The sequence below is a fragment of the Xenia sp. Carnegie-2017 genome, unplaced genomic scaffold (assembly GCF_021976095.1).
Source record: "Xenia sp. Carnegie-2017 unplaced genomic scaffold, XeniaSp_v1 HiC_scaffold_22, whole genome shotgun sequence".
NCBI classification, from domain to species: domain Eukaryota; kingdom Metazoa; phylum Cnidaria; class Anthozoa; order Malacalcyonacea; family Xeniidae; genus Xenia; species Xenia sp. Carnegie-2017.
Genome location: NW_025813485.1, coordinates 2,852,693 through 2,870,591, shown reverse-complemented (window position 1 = coordinate 2,870,591; position 17,899 = coordinate 2,852,693). Strand labels below are relative to the sequence as shown.

The 17,899-nt window shown below is 34.1% G+C and overlaps 1 protein-coding gene across 1 annotated transcript; it reads left to right on the top strand.

Annotated features, from left to right (window-relative positions):
• The first annotated feature begins 454 nt into the window (after window positions 1-454).
• On the top strand, window positions 455-13,644 carry LOC124446921 (CREB-binding protein-like). The gene is given in 32 exon segments (XM_046997805.1): window positions 455-657; window positions 791-987; window positions 1,147-2,249; window positions 3,304-3,537; window positions 3,784-3,994; window positions 4,398-4,511; window positions 4,653-4,719; window positions 4,785-4,905; window positions 5,871-6,015; window positions 6,354-6,624; window positions 6,696-6,744; window positions 6,970-7,269; window positions 7,479-7,565; window positions 7,921-8,004; window positions 8,092-8,098; window positions 8,101-8,159; window positions 8,265-8,353; window positions 8,430-8,471; window positions 8,473-8,505; window positions 8,574-8,633; window positions 8,728-8,805; window positions 8,965-8,994; window positions 8,996-9,030; window positions 9,109-9,256; window positions 9,422-9,465; window positions 9,468-9,675; window positions 9,789-9,954; window positions 10,028-10,192; window positions 10,294-10,458; window positions 10,547-10,831; window positions 11,221-12,546; window positions 12,579-13,644. Coding segments are annotated over 31 exon segments (6,555 nt in total). The 5' UTR covers window positions 455-657; window positions 791-905; the 3' UTR covers window positions 13,326-13,644.
• The last annotated feature ends 4,255 nt before the right edge of the window (window positions 13,645-17,899 follow it).

Genomic DNA, 17,899 nt, shown 5'->3' with positions numbered 1-17,899 from the left:
TCATTCTGATTCTCTATTCTATCTTTGAATGAAGTCAACAAAAAATTGTAACATATTTCAGTCTAGAAAGTATTTAAAAACAGGTTTAATCCGTTAATGGTTTTATACCTACTTAACCTAACATTTATGGACATTTTTTATCATGCAGAAGATATTCGTACAATTATGTTGCACACACAGTCTGCATACATTGACTAGTCAGTCCAGTCAAATAATCTGGTGAAAGGTTAGTCATCATCTATCCCATCTTGATATTATCATCAAAATCGAAAGAGTAGACCGAACTCTGTTCTCATCATGAGGTAAATTGTTACAAATTTCAATTGAATTTTGAAAACACTAGACGCATGCGCAAACACAAGTTAATATTTTAATGTTTAATGAGATAGTCCGCGCTGCGGAAGCATATGCTATTGGGCCACCCCTCTTACTTAGCGGAGAAGTTGCGCTTCACATCAGCGACTAGTTATACGGCCATTTTATATATCGATACATATTTTGTCTGAAATTCGAAATTAAAGGAATTTTGCTGTATATTTATTTTTGCGAGTGCTGGTTCACCGTGGCCGCAGCATAAGAAGAAAGGGCTTGAGAGTTTGAAAATACTCTCAACGCCGTGGATTTGATATCACAAATATATATGTTGGAACGATGATGGTGAGCCGCCATGATTTTTGTTTTTGGTGTTTTGCGTTTACGTTATACTTGTATTCTGTGGAATAATAATTTATTGGTTGCTTTGTAAAGTTTGTATATTCATCCGATTATTTGTTTCCATCTAATATTGTAGTAACAATGATCATAGTGCTTGCTATCTATTTCATGGATTACGGTGATCAACAAGTCGTTTTACTCGAAACTCTCTAGTGGTCTGTTGTGTTCTGAGCCAGAGGTTTATAGTAGACATGATGGCCGAACAACAAGTTGACGGACCTCCAAATAAGAAGCAGAAAATTGGTAGTACAAGTGCATCGACGGACAGCGAAGGTATGCAGTAAACAAAATTGGAGCTGTTTAGTTAAATGTTCTTTAATTGTTTGGGACAAGTTTTGTTATAATATGAACTGTCGCCATATTTCCAGTTATATACTTGTTTTGCGGCCGGTTTACCTCAATTTATTTGCATGATTTATACGTTTGTTGTAGATGCTTTTATTGATGAGCTGCCTGACGAGTTGTTTGAACCCAAAAATGGAGAGGCAGAGGAAAATAATAGCAAAACCAACGAATTGCAACAGTTGTTGGAGAATGAAACGCAAAATAACAATTTGTCAAGCAACAAGATGCATCCAACTGCAAACTCTGTTGCAATTGTTGGGAAAGATTTATCAAATCCAAATAGTCCTTTGATTAACAGTTGTTCAAATTCAGTTCCTTCACCAAATTTCAATAAGACCACTGTTTCACCTTCACAAATTACCACTAGTGCAACAAAGTCATCAACTCCAAATACTGTTCCCAATATGATTGCGTCACCTGCCATTATGAATTCACAGCATCACCAAGGACCGAGTAATCGTGCGAAAACTCCAATCTCAAATACTATGAGTACTGTAACTCCCATGACAAGTGTTCCTCAAAATTTTCCATTGCCTGGGTATAATGCAGCATCATCACCAGGACATGTTAATCCTGCATTATCATCAAGAATTAGAAGCAATCTTGTTTCAAATCAAAACTCTAGTTCAATGAATAATTTTTCAAGGCATATGACTGTTGATCAAACAAATCACATAAATGCTTTAAATTCAATGTCTGTTAATACCATGGTCACTGTGAAATCTGAACCTAATTACATGATGGGACAACCTGGATTACCTATAAATCATACTGGAGTGACCGCAAACCATGTTGGAATGACTGGTAACCAAGCTGGAATACCACTTAATCAAGGAACAATGCCAATGAATCAGGGCCCACTATCTGTTAACCCACCTGGAATGGCTAGTAACCAAGTTGGTGTGCCTGTTAATCCATCTGGAATTCCAATAAATCATTCTGGTATACCTGTTAATCAAAACATAATGCCTGCTGCACAAGGTGGTTTGCAAGTGAATCAAGGTGGAATTCCTTTAAACCAAGGGAGTATGCAATTAAATCATGCTAGAATACCTGTTAATCAAACTGGTGTTGCCATTAACCAAAGCGGATTGAGTTTAAATCATGGTGGTATGGGCATTAACCAAAATGCAGTATCAGTAAATCAAGGTGGATTGACTATGAACCTTGGTGGAATCACATTGGGAGAGGTAAGCCTTAACCTATTTTTTCTTGTGAAAACATTTATCATCTCCCAAAAGAAGTACATTAGGTACATACTTAATTCTGTATATTTTCTCACAATAGTCACTATTTTTGAATTTGCTTGTTGTTTTTCTTCGGCAAAACATAAACAAAATATACTTTACCAAAATATGTTAATAGTAAAGATGTCTTAACCTTTTATGAGTTTATAACATGCAAATTTCACACAAATGTTTTCCAATTCGTACTTGTCATTGCCTTTGTCTTGCACAACTACAAGTAATAAACAAACTTGCATAGTTTTGTTTCATGATCTGATTTAACATACCAAAGCCAGTTGGTCCTTATATTGTGAATTAAGGATGGACAAAATGTAAGAAAATATATATATATATATATATATATATATATATATATATATATAATAAATAATATTTATATATATATAATATATATATAATAAATTATATTTATAAATAATATTTGTTCAATTGTGTCATGAATAATAATAGCAACACTCATATAAAGAAGAACTTTTTTTGTACTTTTGTTCTTCATTCCAGTTCCGATATTTTATTGTTTGCTTTTGTCAAATCAATTAAATCAACTAAACAGCATTTGGCAGCTGTTTTTAAAACCTTATGAAACATTTCATTATACCAACCTCACAACTTACACATACATACTTGCCTAATTTCTCATATAACCATCAGGTGTATGACACTCAGGGCAGAAAGAATTCTTTTGCCTCAATCTTTTAGGTATATTCATGACAAATGTCCATGTTTTTATGTCCTTTTTTCTCATTGTGCAAGTAATCGTGAGGTCATCTCATTTTGCTATTTAGTCCTTCTTTCAACATTGATTTAACTACAGCGGTACCATAATTCCTAATTGAAAATAAAATAAAGTAAAATAAAAAAACATACATCTTCAATACCTTTGTTTTAAAATAAAAAAACCCAAATACCTTCAAAATGTTCCCTAAGTTTGGATTTTTGGTCAGAGACTTTTTTCATTTTATATATTTTCCTAAATATATTAATGTTAATACTATAGATGATGGGGGCGAATCAAGGTCACATGACGTCTGGTACAATTCCCCTTCAACAACAAGCATCTGGACAAATGGGTCTGCCTGGAGATTCAATGGAAAATCACTTGGGAAGTTACACGAATCTTTCCAATTTAGGATCATCAACGAGTCTCAATGCATTAAACATAACATCTCATCTTGATGGCACTATTGCTAAAATTGAACCTGGCATTACTACTGTTACTGGAACGACAGGAGTAAGTACTATAATAAAGTTATGCAGTTAAACTGATTTTTGTAATTAGAGCATGGGAGCATGGGAATACCGTTTAGAGTTTAGTAAAAAGTACTGGTACTTTGCTGTGAGAAAGTCTTTGATTAGTACTGATGAATGTGTATTTTTGTTATAAATTGTTCATTTTTTATCAAATGTTTACATATACTTCACACTTATTTTATTTTTCATTTTAGTTCATTTCACAATAACTTTGTCATCTTTGTAGACTGTCCCCTCACAAACACCAACAGCTGACCCTGAGAAGAGAAGATTGATTCAGCAACAACTTGTTCTTCTACTTCATGCACACAAATGTCAAAGACGAGAGCAAAATATTTCTAATGGTGAAGTAAAGTCATGTAATCTACCTCATTGCAGAACCATGAAAAATGTTTTGGCTCACATGACTGTATGTAATGCAGGAAAATCATGTCAAGGTTTGTTTACATTCCATATTTTACTCATCAAACAAATTTCTACTGTTTGGATTTTTTCTATTATATTCCTTTCTGAAATGATCTTTTTTGTGTGCTACAAAAGTTTCAAAGAACAAGGAGTGGGGGTGGGAAGACATTCTATGTGATGTACTGTAACATACTTTGATTCAATGAACTACCTTTCATGTTTGTAAACATGAACTACCTTTCAATGAACTTTATTATGAACTACCTGATTCAATGAACTACCTTTCATTTACTTTATTATGAACTACCTTTCATTTTCAGTTATTTGCATGCTTTTTTGATCTATCAGTTAATGACTACAAAATATTCGTTTTTTGAAATGGACATTTCAAAGATGTCAATACTGTGAAAACAAAAAATTTTTATTTTTATTTAGTTGCACATTGTGCATCATCTCGGCAAATAATATCCCACTGGAAAAACTGTAAAAGAAGCGACTGTCCTGTTTGTTTGCCATTAAAGCATGCCAATGACAAACGACAGACACAAGGTAAATAATACCTTCAGTAAATGAGCATGCATTATGATTGTATCATTAATTATAAGTTCATTATCAGATATTGCTATTTTGTGTTGATTTGCTAATGCAGTCCATTAAATGTCATAATTTTGGATTTTTACCTTTATTTAGCGGATAAAACAAAAGAGTGGCATGCACAAGTCACTGCTGATTTGAGAAACCATCTTGTTCAAAAACTGTGAGTAAATTTGTAAATTTTGAAATTTTGAAATAATTTATTAATATTTTATATTAAATTTTAAGTGTCACTGCAATATTTCCAACACCTGTAAATGATCCGAAAGCTCTCAAAGATAGAAGGATGGTTAATCTTGTTGCATATGCACGAAAAGTCGGCGATATATGTAAAACTGCCAGCAGTAGGGTAAGTTTTTCTGCATTCTTCATTTCAGTTCATTGTATTCATTGAAAGCCATTTATATCAGACAAAATTTCTTACGCGTTGAGAACGAATATATATTTGAGGTAGTGTTTCATGATCATTAGAATTCATAGTTTTTGTTCAATCATATAAACCTTGAACAAGTTTTACAATATTTCATTTAAACAATAAATCGCTTTGTGAACAAGTGTTTTCATAACGACAGTGTATCGTTTTTTATTTCGTACACAATTTTTCAATCCGTTATGGAAATGATTTGTGTATTACAAGGCAACTCTATGAATAACAACGTATAATATTTTGTCATGGTTTTATACAATATTGACTAAGTGTACAAGGCTGAATACAGCTGATACAGCTATTGATCATATTTGCTTGACATGATTGATCTACAACTAATTTGCCCACTATAGTATAGACACAAATAAACATACTAAGCACAGCGAAGCAACAACCAAATGGGCCTGCAAACCTGAACCATCCGAAGATAAACTGGTCTCCAGCGCGTGTGATGTGTTACGAAACACATTTTCCGCTTTTTTCGTTTCTCAGCTAGTAAAAAATAACACTATTGCAATATTGTGTATAATCTGGACGAACATTTTCCAACTATAGCGAAATTTATCGATAAAAAAACATTAAATTTATAATTTTGATGTCTCCGATACAAATCATTTACTGTTTGACGTTTTTAACTTTTTACATTACATAAACTTTTAGATTTTTCATAGTATACCACTGAACAGATGTACTTATTTAGGTCCTGTAAATAATTTGAGTGTTTTTTCAGAGTAGTGAATTGTATAGAGCAATCACGTGTAGTTTTCATCAACACGCACTTGCAAATTTTCTCTTGCAGTGGCTAAATAATTCGAAAACATCATTCTAATATTTTTGTTGGATATTTTTGATTTCAACCTGTTTGATTTCATACATAAACGTTTTAGGAGGAATATTATCATTTACTCGCGGAAAAAATTTACAAGATCCAAAAAGAACTTGAAGAGAAAAGACGTCGTCGTTCAGAAATGAATAACCATAGTCTACCACAGCCTTCGTTACTTCCTGGTTCTACTGCACCTACAATGCCTGGTGAGTTAATAATTTTTGCTAATTACTTTTGGGAACTAAAAGCTTCATACATTCTATAATTCCAATCTTTTCAAATCGAATGTGTTGATACTTTACCACGACATACAACGCTGGATTGCGTTTTGTGAAAACATTCATTATTTTATTAAATTGAATTTGTGTATCGTATTTGTATGCATAGCTAAGGAAATTGTCCATATACATCACACAAAGAACGAATAATCAAGGCCAGCAGAAACTCTTACAGTTATTTCACAACCATTTCTTGTGTAACAAAGACTATGTTACATGTTTAGGCACTTGCTCATATGAAATTTATCGTTTTAAAATTGTTTTAGTTTCGACGTTTGGAGATATGAATGGAGATATAGGTAACAATGCTGAAGTACATTTAACGCAACCTGTTGGAGCAATGAATCGACAAACTCCTGTACCGATGGCAGCTGGTATGCCATCTCAAACCTCACTGTCCAATAACATCTCGCACAATGTGGGATTACCATATCATTCCTCATCAATGAAAACATTGGTAAATCATCTAGCAATATTCCTCCTTCACCACGCATGTCACCACAATCGTCTACACCTCGTCAATCGCCTTCTCCTGCAGTAAACTCTAATGTATCTGTTGCACCGGTACAAACTCAGCTGAACAATACCCTCGCTAATGTTGTCGGAAGCATTCAAACGAATCATTCTCAAATGCCAACAGCGCCTATATCTGCAAAAGTGAGTATTTGCGTTATGACATAATGTCATGGCTTATCTAAAGTTGATTTGTGATGGATGAACAATGAATAAAGTAACCATACACCAGAACATGTTTTCGAAACAAGTTTTGTAGTCTTTTGCTTTGGCTGCAGAGCATTGCTTAAATGCAATTAAATTTTTACCTATGCTTCAATTTTTCTAATATTTCATGTTAATGTTATTTAAATATGGTCTTTCTTTCAGCAATCATTTGAGTCAGCGGGTCAAACAACACCTGATACCTCAAGTCAGCTTGCGCAAATCCCCGATACGAAACCAAACATGACAGCCACGCCAAAAATCGAAGACATGAAACCTCCTTCATGTTCTACAAGTTCAACACATTCCTCTTTGAGTTCAACTGTTCGACAGCCATTTCGTAGACATTTTCTTCCTGAAGAACTTCGAAGATATCTTATGCCTACGCTGGAAAAACTGTATAAAATGGATCCTGAAGGTTTACCATTTCGGCAACCTGTTGACCCAAAGATGTTGGGATGCATGGTAAGTACGTACACCAAGAGAATAGATCAAGTTTCAGTGAAAAGTCTGAGAGAATTCTTTAATTCGTTAACAGTCAATAAAATTGTCACAATCATCTTAATTATTTACTATTCTATCATTGATTACTCTTTAATTATACCCATATTCTGTTTATATGTACTTTTGTTTTATTGCATTTGGTTGATATGTATATGTACTATATTCTACAGGATTATTTCGATATTGTAAAGAAGCCAATGGATCTGTCTACAATCAAGAGGAAGTTAGACACTGGCCAATATAAAGATCCTTGGGAGGTATGTACCATGTGTTCAGCATTATGTCGAATTTCTTTGTTTTCGTAAAAATTGCAGAATTTATTCTCATACCCCTTCATACTTTTTGGTAGTAGTCTCACATTTGTCTTTGTACGTACTTTAGGTCAAACCTATATCATGTAACAAAACCTATATCATGCACCCTTTGTACCACTTGTCACGCAGATACCATGTAGTCTTATAGAATTTGACGAAATTGCCACATGCATATTTGTTCTGATCTCCATTTCCTACATCCAGTCTTTTTTTTCTCAACGCCTGCTTTCTATCTTGTTTTGCGAGTCGGAAATATTAATGAATTTAATCTTCCAGCAAATTATTGTTTTCGTTTTAGTTTTGTGATGACGTGTGGCTGATGTTTGAAAATGCCTGGCTTTATAATCGTAAAACATCCAAAGTTTACAAATATTGTTCAAAGGTATATTAAACTAGATATTTCAATTTACACTCTATGATTTTCCTTTTGTATTTTGTAACACATTTCTGAATTGCCTTTCTTTAACAGTTGGCTGAGGTTTTGAGCTAGAAATTGACGTTGTAATGCAAAGTTAGGATTTTGCTGCGGCCGTAAAAGTAAGCAAACGTTATCTCTTTATATTGCACACAATTTGCATTTGTACATATTATGTAGTATGAAGTATTGATTTACAAGCAATAATTTTATGAAAAATTTTCTAGTATGTATTTCATCCGCAAGTTTTATGCTGTTTTGGAAAGCATTTATGTACAATATCTAGAGATGCTCCTTATTATACTTATCAAAACAGGTTGGTTAGTTTGCTGTTTATTTAGATATTCATTATTGGATTTTTACTTTGGAATTTTATTGTTTATTTACTGTAGATATCATTATTGCGAAAGATGTTTCAACGAACTGCCTGGTGAAAGTGCAGTTAGGAGAAGATCCAATGAGTGCTGGGTAAATGAATCATTTTGCGTGCTCTTAGTAAATATAGTGCTTAACATAAATATGTTTTATGGTTTTAGTGGATGTATAAGGAAAGAATGCTTTGAGCGATTAACTAACAATCATTTGGATCCCGAACCGTATGTTGATTTTTGATAAATACAAACGCCTCGTCTAGTACTTGACATATACAGCATACTCATGTAATGTTTTTATCTTATTTTTATTTTGTAGTTTTGTCGAATGTATTGATTGCGGAAGGAAAAATCATAAGATTTGTGTACTACATCACGAGTCCATTTGGTCAAATGGGTAAGTTGTGCAACATGCATATCTTAATTATTAATTATATTATCGGCTCCTCGTTATGTTTGTTTTCATTTTGCTTATTTATATAGTATAGTAATAATTATACATACTTAACTGTCAATTGTTATCAGATGTCAAAATAACATATTGTATTATATAAAGGTTTCAGTGTAAACAGTGTCTTGAAAAGCGTTGTCTTGTAAAAAGAAAATAAATATAACGCAAAACGTAAGTTGATATGTTTTAAAGTTTATTTTTTCATTGATGAAAACATCGTCATTGTTATTTCACGATGGTCCTTTACAGGTCTCCAACATACAAAGCTTGGTGAAGTTTTAGAAAATCGAGTGAATGAATTTTTAAAGAGAAATAATTCCGGTGCTGGTGAAGTAACGATACGCGTAGTCTCCAGTGTCGATAAAATTGTTGAGATTAAACCAGGAATGAAATCAAGGTACATAATTATATATTGTAGATGGTCTAGTTCATGTTGTGTATTATAAGTGTTTTATATGTTTCACACTACTTGTACGTGTAATGTACACCTAACATTTTTTTAAAGATTGGAAAAATCTTTCATTTTACCATAACGCAAATCTATAAATTGTTTTACTTCAAGGTTTGACAGTTCTTGTCAAGACGGTTTTCCTTATCGTGCCAAGGCTCTTTTGCCTTTGAAGAAATCGGTGGTGTAGATGTTTGTTTTTTTGGCATGCATGTTCAAGAATATGGTTCAAATTGCCCCACACCAAACACGCGACGAGTTTACATCTCTTACTTGGATAGTGTTCATTTCTTTCATCCGCGACATTTTCGAACGGCCGTTTACCATGAGATTCTTATTGGATACTTGGAGTATACAAGGAAACTCAGGTAGGTTGCTTGTCTACTATTGTAAAACGTAAGAATCTTGCATAAAATACTTGCTAAAATATGTACATTAATACGTATTAATAAAGTCATAGTTAATTTTTTTAAATATTCAGGTATGTCTGGGCTCATATATGGGCTTGTCCACCATGTGAAGGAGATGATTATATATTTCATTGTCATCCACCTGAGCAGAAGATTCCACGACACAAACGTCTTGTAGATTGGTATAAGAAAATGTTAGATAAAGCTGCAGCCGAAGGAATTGTGGTGGAGTACAAGGTATTCTTGCCTCGTTAATAGAATTTTAATTCTATACTTAATAAACTTTTGACTGTCGAGTTATTTTTTTCAGGATATTCTCAAGCAAGCGCTGGATGATAATCTTGAGAAAGCAACAGAATTGCCGTATTTCGATGGTGATTTTTGGCCGAATACTTTAGAAGATAGTATAAAAGAACTTGATCAAGAGGAAGAAGAGAGAAAAGCGTCAGCTCTTGCTGAAGCGGCCGGTGATATGGTGAGTAACCTCAGTATTTTAAATTAAACGTGTGCAGTATTGCTTGTTCTTTTTTATCATTACATCATAAAATATCATGAATGTTGTACATTCCAAAGCAGGTAAACAGTAAGGGTTGTAAGAACAAGGCGGGAAAGAGAAGTAACAATAAGAAAGGAAGTAAAAAGAACAATCAACGAAAGAATACAAAAAAAGCAAATGGTCAAGGTCTTAATGTTTGTGATTTATCTCAAAGACTCTATAACACCATGGAAAAACACAAAGAGGTAGTTTTATTGATGCTCACAAATGTTTTTATTCTTTTGGTATAGTAAAAAGATGTTTTATTTTCTTATTTTTATTTGTTCTTTACAGGTCTTTTTCGTGATAAGGATGTATGAAGATGATGAAATACAATCCTTGACGACAGAAACAGGGGATCCAGATCCGTCAATGTCATGCGATCTTATGGATGGCCGTGATGCGTTTTTGACACTGGCACGAGATAAACATTGGGAATTCTCATCATTGCGTCGTGCTAAATATTCCACAATGTGCATGTTATTTGATTTACACAATCAAGGACAAGATCGTTTTGTTTATTCATGTAATCTTTGTAAGAGACATGTTGAAACAAGGTACCACTGTAGTGAATGTGAGGTAAGTATTGTTTTATTTTATATTATTCATTCTCTTTGATAATTTAATTATTCATATTGATCAGTAAATAGCACATTTCTTCAAAAAATGTAATTCAATGATCAGAAGGTAATTTAGAGAGTCAACTAATTTTTCCGACTGCACTGTTAAAAAATCTATGCACTTAAGTCAAACGGCATTTTAGAGTATTTTTTAAGACTTCGTGAACGACTTAATCCTTTGGCACACAAAGTCATGTTGTAGGTATTAACAAAAATGACGGAAGCATTATGCAATTTGAAAAATTCAACATGTTGTTGTGCACACATCTTTTTGTCAAATAAATTAAATAGTCGAGAATAGTAAATGGTTTTTGACTTCCTACCGTAACTAAAATATATATTTTTTAGGACTTTGACCTGTGTGTACCATGTTATAACGAAAAAGGACACGAACATAACATGGAGAAACTTGGTTTTGACTTGGATGTTGAACAACAAACACCGACGAAAAACCAATCTGCACAACCAAACAATTCTCAAGAACAGCGTCGTTTATCAATTCAACGTTGCATTGATTCACTCGTTCACGCCACCAACTGCACCAATGTTAACTGCAAGGTACCAAGTTGTCTGAAAATGAAAAGAGTTGTAGAGCACACGAAAAATTGCAAAAAGAAGGGTAATAATGGCTGCCCCATTTGCAAACAACTTATTGCTTTGTGTTGTTATCACGCCAAACATTGTCGTGAACAAGAATGTGGAGTTCCTTACTGTCGTCATATAAAGACGAAATTCCGACAACAACAAGCTCAGCAACAGTTTCATCAAGCTCATTTGATGCGTCGTCGAATGGCTGTCATGCGCAGTATGCAACAACCTCAACAACAGCAACTCACGTCTAATTCCAGTAACATGGTCAATCAAGGCATAACTCATCCTTCGTCTTTAACTGCTCGTCCACCTAGTTATGTCCAACCTCAAATAACTCAAACATCTGCTCCTCCACCCCCTGCTGCTGTAGAAGTTGCACGAGCCATATGCCGTGAGGCAAATACAGGAAGACAATATTTACCAATGCCTGTAAGCAGACCCAATATGCCTACAGGACCAGTTAATACTCCTATAAACAATGCAATGAATGGTCCAATGAGTAGTAATCAAATGCGACCTACCATGAACATGAATCTTGTTAAGGGACAGACAAACGTTCAACGGCAAATTCAACCTACGCAATCAACGATGCAAAACTGGTACAACGGAAATAATCAAATTCAGCAGCCTCATGTACCACAGCAGCCACCAATGTATCCCACAAATCAACCAAGACCGCAACGTCAACCACGACCTATTTTGCAAGAGCAGATGGCGAGGATTGTAAATATCATAAAAAATAATCAAGGTCAACAAACTGCTGAGTGTCTTCAAATGATGAGAGAGAATCCACAACTTATGGCGATGTTTCTACGGTTAAGACAGCAGCAACATCAGCAACAACAACAACAACAACAACAACGTCAAGTTCAACAGCAACAACAGTTGCAGCAAATGATTCAAAACCAATCCGTTTCTCAACCAATGATGCCGCAACAGTGGTCTAGAATGAGATTGACACCTCAGCAACAGCAAGCGCAACTTCAACATCAGGCACAACAACTTGCTCAACAACAAGCAAAGAACAACAGCAGCAGCTTCATCAACAACCGTTGTCAGCCACGCCCAACCTCCATCAAGGTGGTCAGGTTATGACCAGTCTCAATACGATGAACAATGTACATGGAATGTCAAATATGAATCCAAACATGAGTATTAACAACATGTCACAAGTCCAGTCAATGCAAGGAATGCAACATAATGTTTCCAACATGTCTAATTTACAAAATGTTCAAAACATTGTGGGTAGCACAAACGGACTTCAAGGCATTTCACAACAACAAGTAGCTCAACAAAACATTTACAACCAGCTGCAGCAATCTCCGTTTGTAACAAATCAACGTCGATTGAATACTGCCCAACAAGAACATCATTATAATAATATGATGCAACAGCATCCATTGTCTAGTGGGCAATTGTTACAACAGTCAACTCAGCAACATTTTGCAAATAAGTCGTCATTACAACAACGATTAATGCCTCAACAAAACACCCCATCTCAACCTGGAACGACGTTACTTCCAAATCAATCACCACGCTCGGTTATGTCACCTTCAACTCCACCTATTCTACCTTCATCATCATCTCCTAGGCAACAGACGATGTCACCATCTCCAAGACAATCTGTAATGTCACCTCATACTCAAACTACAATCGCTTCACCTCGTACAATCGCATCGCCACATCCATCGTCAAACACACTAGATACCACTGACTTGACAGACCCATCTTTGTTTGGATCGAACAGAAGAATTCAACCGTTAGCCCCACTTGCCTCGCCTGACCTGAATCAAGAAGACAACGATGCACTTGGGCCATTAACACCTTCTGACCAGCTGTCTAGATATGTAGACAATTTATAGTATTTCTTTTTCATAAAGATTGTTTATACTTAGAATATCATATTAGAGCCTCCTCTATTTTAACAATGCGTCTTTGAAGAAGAACGACAATGAAATTTTCTAAACGTAATGATATTTGTATACAGCCTTAATAAATAATTAATGATAACATATTGTAGTTTTAGTGAGAGAATTGCCCCCATTCACATGAAATATTTGTACAAAAACGTCTTATTTGAAAGTATATTATATATTTGTGAGTGTGTGTATTTTGAAATAGGATGAGGTAGCTGTAATATGTATCTCTAACAGAGAGATTAAAATAAGCTATTTACATTGATTTTATTATTATTTTTTTCTTTACTTAATTTTTACTTAATTGAGTTCAGATAAATTATTATCTCTAGTCTAGTATGGTAAAAATGCTCGAAACGTGTTCTTCAATCATAGTTGCAAACTGTGGAATTGAAAATAGAAGAATTGCCCAGGTTATGTTAAAAATGAATCATTTATATACGCGTTTGCACAGCAAATTTCATTAGATTTATGATGTGTGATTTGTGTTATGAATTTTACAAGCGATTCAAATCTAAACCAACTTTTCAAGTATGTCTTGGTCAACCATTATTTAGATATAATTTCCCAATTTAACAGGCTTTTTGACAATGCCATATTAAGAAAATTACCTTTCTGACACGGAGCGCGTTACAATATCCAACAACAAAAAGCGGCGAGATAATTAGTATAAATTTTAAATGTTTGAAGTCGAAATCATCTTATCATCTTCAAAAAACGTGTTAGCTCGTTTAATGCTTGCGTTTGCCTCCTCCCTCTCCCAACAAGTCTTGTTTGAAGTTCGTTCGTGCATCAAGCTGTTAAAAACTACCTCAAAAGGCAAAATTAATCGAGCACAGAACCTTTATTCAAAACGCTAGGTAGGCTCAGTCGAATTTCTGATTTGTTTGACGTTGATTCTGTGTAGCTTTCTTAAATTTAAGCTTTGGCATCTACTATCGCTAAATGCTGTTAAACCTTTTTGTGTCTTAAAAACTTATGACTATTTATTTCGAGTCATCAAACCTAGGACATGACTATGTATGAAAAATTGAAATTCTGGGGGTTGTTAATTTCTCCCTTACTGACAGGGACCGTTGAGCAGTGACGTCGGGGGCATGCATTTCACATCTTCCATGTTCTAGTGCTTTCCTGCCCCCTCCACTTTTTAACAGGCTTTGCTGTTCATGCTCATAGATAAGGTAAGATTTCAGTTGTATAAAAATATTCAAATGGTTAACACAGTGAACAATGAGAGACAAACATATGTAAGCAAGTCTTTACAATTTCTAATACACTTCATTATTGAATATATAATATTTATTTGAAGAAAGCTGCACTGAGTGCTAAGGAATTACAAAACTGAATGAACATGCCATTTTAATTGCTATTGTGAGTAATAGAATTACTGGAACGTCATTTAATACTAATCGTATTAGTTTAGGATAGCGTCAAAGATAATATATTGGAGTGTAAATTATCCTGCACATGTCACGTGATCAGCAAAGCTTGCATGCGCTAACTACATGGCTCCTAGCTTCCTAACTGATTGTCTTATAATTCCTATTAAAGTCCAACTCACAAGTAAGTAACAGCTTAAGTATGAGGTACGAAAGTTTGTTGTAATTTCTACAAATTGTATTTTTTCTCTTTTCTTAAGTGAAATGCTTCTAAGAAAAAATCTATACAACTTTTAGCTTATTTCGCCTGAATTAAAAAATCCAAAGTTTGTCCTCAATAATGAATTTGTAATTGCCAATTAGCATGATAGCTATGCTAAGTGTGTTGTTTTTAGCGTGCTCACTGAAAAGTATAAAACAATGCGAATATACGTCAGCTTTAGCTGCAGGAGAGGAATTTTGTCAGACAACCAGTGAAGTGACAACTACAGACACATGATCCTTATCCATCTTGTTCCAACAAGGAAGATAAGTACAGCCTGCACACTAACTAATCAATTAATGAAAGTTAAGCAAGTTTATAAAACAAGTTTTTCTTTGTGTAATAGAGGTGCATCAGAGATTGTCAAGATGCAATACACTAATTATTGAAATTCTATTTACCACGAACACTAAGTGGAGTCCCACAAAAGGCCTAGGCCTCTGTCTATATCGCAAATGGTTAACTATCACAAGAGCTTTGTGGAGGGTTGGTTAAAACTTAATTTTTAAAATTAATTTTGTGCATGTGGCTCTTTCCAGGACCGTTCCAAAGTGATCACAATGGGGTGTGTGGGGGTGTTGAATATCAAAGTGCCGAGTGGCAACATCGTAATATGCCGATATATTGGAAAGACATGAACATCAAAAAACGCATTTCATTTTATTTCATTTCTCAACTTGCATAAACAAGTGTCCTAAATAAAAGGTTTATCATTTATCAAGGCTATTATGCAAATCCTCGTAACCATGCAGACGACAAACTACAGTAAAAGTTGCCAGATAATATTGGAACGAAACTTCAGTGAAAGATTAACGGAAGGAAACTTTCGAAACGTACAAACTTTATAATATGAAAGGAAAACTCGCAAGTCAGTCAGATAGCAAACAATTTTCTGGATTTCTTACACAAAAATTACATCTTGTTGAGTCCAAATAGGGAGCAATTATGTTACGGTCGACAGCCAGCGCAAAATCAAAATAACCCACTTCTGATCAAAATGTTTATGGTTACAAATTTACAATGTCATGTGTAAAAATAATTCTTTGGATTTGCCAATAAAAATACAATAGCTTACTCCAGCTTACATCTAGGCAAAGTTTAAATTTGTGTATTTGACTTCCCAATGTGAGTAGTTAGTATAAAGTTTTTAATCATTTATATCTTCCTGCCGATTTTGTTTTACAAATTTGCCAACATTTGCCGACTAACCAAAATTATTGAGGGGATTTTGTCCTTTTCGTCTCATATTGTTCTTTCTATTAAAATATGAAAACTTAATTTTTTTCCTTGAACATTTGCTGGGTTTTACAAAATAGGCAAAAAATCAAACCAGTGTTGGTACATTAATTTCTTGGTAAATATTGAACTCATAAAATTTTTCGTTCCATATAAAGTCTACCAAATTTTTCGTTGTCAATTTTTAATCAGTTCACGAGGTATAAAGGTGTGCTTTACCACTAGCAATTTGCTAGATCCAATAAAAATCACACGCAGATAACTCTTCTTGGCTCAATCACAGCTATATTCTCAAGATATAGAAATTTATCTGCCAACAGAGAAAAAAAACTCACAAGCTTCAAGTTTGTGCCATAGTGTCGATGTCTTATTTCTTGTAATTTGTTTCTGTTCTTCTTCAGAGCAGTAAAATTTGTAAAATTATTTTAATAGTCAGCCAATAGGTACATACAAGCCATCAGAATGATCTACGGGAAGCCCATAGGAAATGCATATTCATCAGCTCTCTATATAATTCAATAGTGTATCGATAATAATGTTGTGTCTATATGCATGTATTATATCAATGATAAAGATTCCTTCAAGTCTATTTTACCCCATAAACTTGCAAAAAAATTAGGATTGACGCAACACTGACAAGATCTTCTCTCACTGTTGTCCATTTAAAAAGAAATATTTTGTTCCTAGCTTCACCAAGCATTTGAAAATGATCCAACTCTCTTTTATTTTCCGTTATATTTTTATGTTATAGCTAACTTTAACTAACTTTTTTATTTACATTCAAAGACCACCGACCAATTCAATGCAAGGTCTGCATTTTTCACTCCAAATAGTCAAAACTACCAACTAACGGATAACAAATTTTATGCAGCTAATCATGGCTTGCCATACTGCGGGCAATTTAAAATAGTTTTTTTAGCCCGTGGTGATATTTTGAATATAATATTAAAGTTCATAATATATTTTTCCTACTCCGAATCTGCCACTGCTCATATCATGTGATGTCTGGTGAATGTTTGACCGCAAGCTCGCGGGTATTTAGAATACAAGGACACGTGAGAGTTACTAAGATTCTCATAGTAGGGAGCGGTTACCGACCGCCGAATTTGGGTGAAAATAAGCTATTTGAAATCTGAAAGGCTAAAGAACCCCTAAAGGTTAAGCGACCCCCATAGCCTTTCTTGTTATGCGGTTCCAGTGTGATATGATCTTTGCAATTTAACGTATGTCAATTAACCTATAGGTGCCGTCTGTCTTAACGTGTTTTGTTTTTCCACAGTGGTTATACCGGCGAGTCAGATTTTATATAAAGATGGATAGAAATAAATGAATTATATTTTTGTTCTTTCCAAAGGAAGAAAATATTACAAACAGACATATGCCGCTGGAATTTCTATTTTTGTTTAACAAAGTAAAAGTTTTTAAAACCGTAACAAGTTGTGAGGTACTCGATTTGGATTGCGATTTTTGTGAAGAATAACTTTTAAATCGCTCTTGGAGATTCAAAGAAATCAAATCCACTCTAAACGAACTTCAATGAACTCAAAAGTTCCATCGATGTTTATAGTTTATATTTCTATATAAGTTAAAGCAATCAGCATGAGGGCTGAATAAAATATTTCAAAATATAAAATGGTATTTGC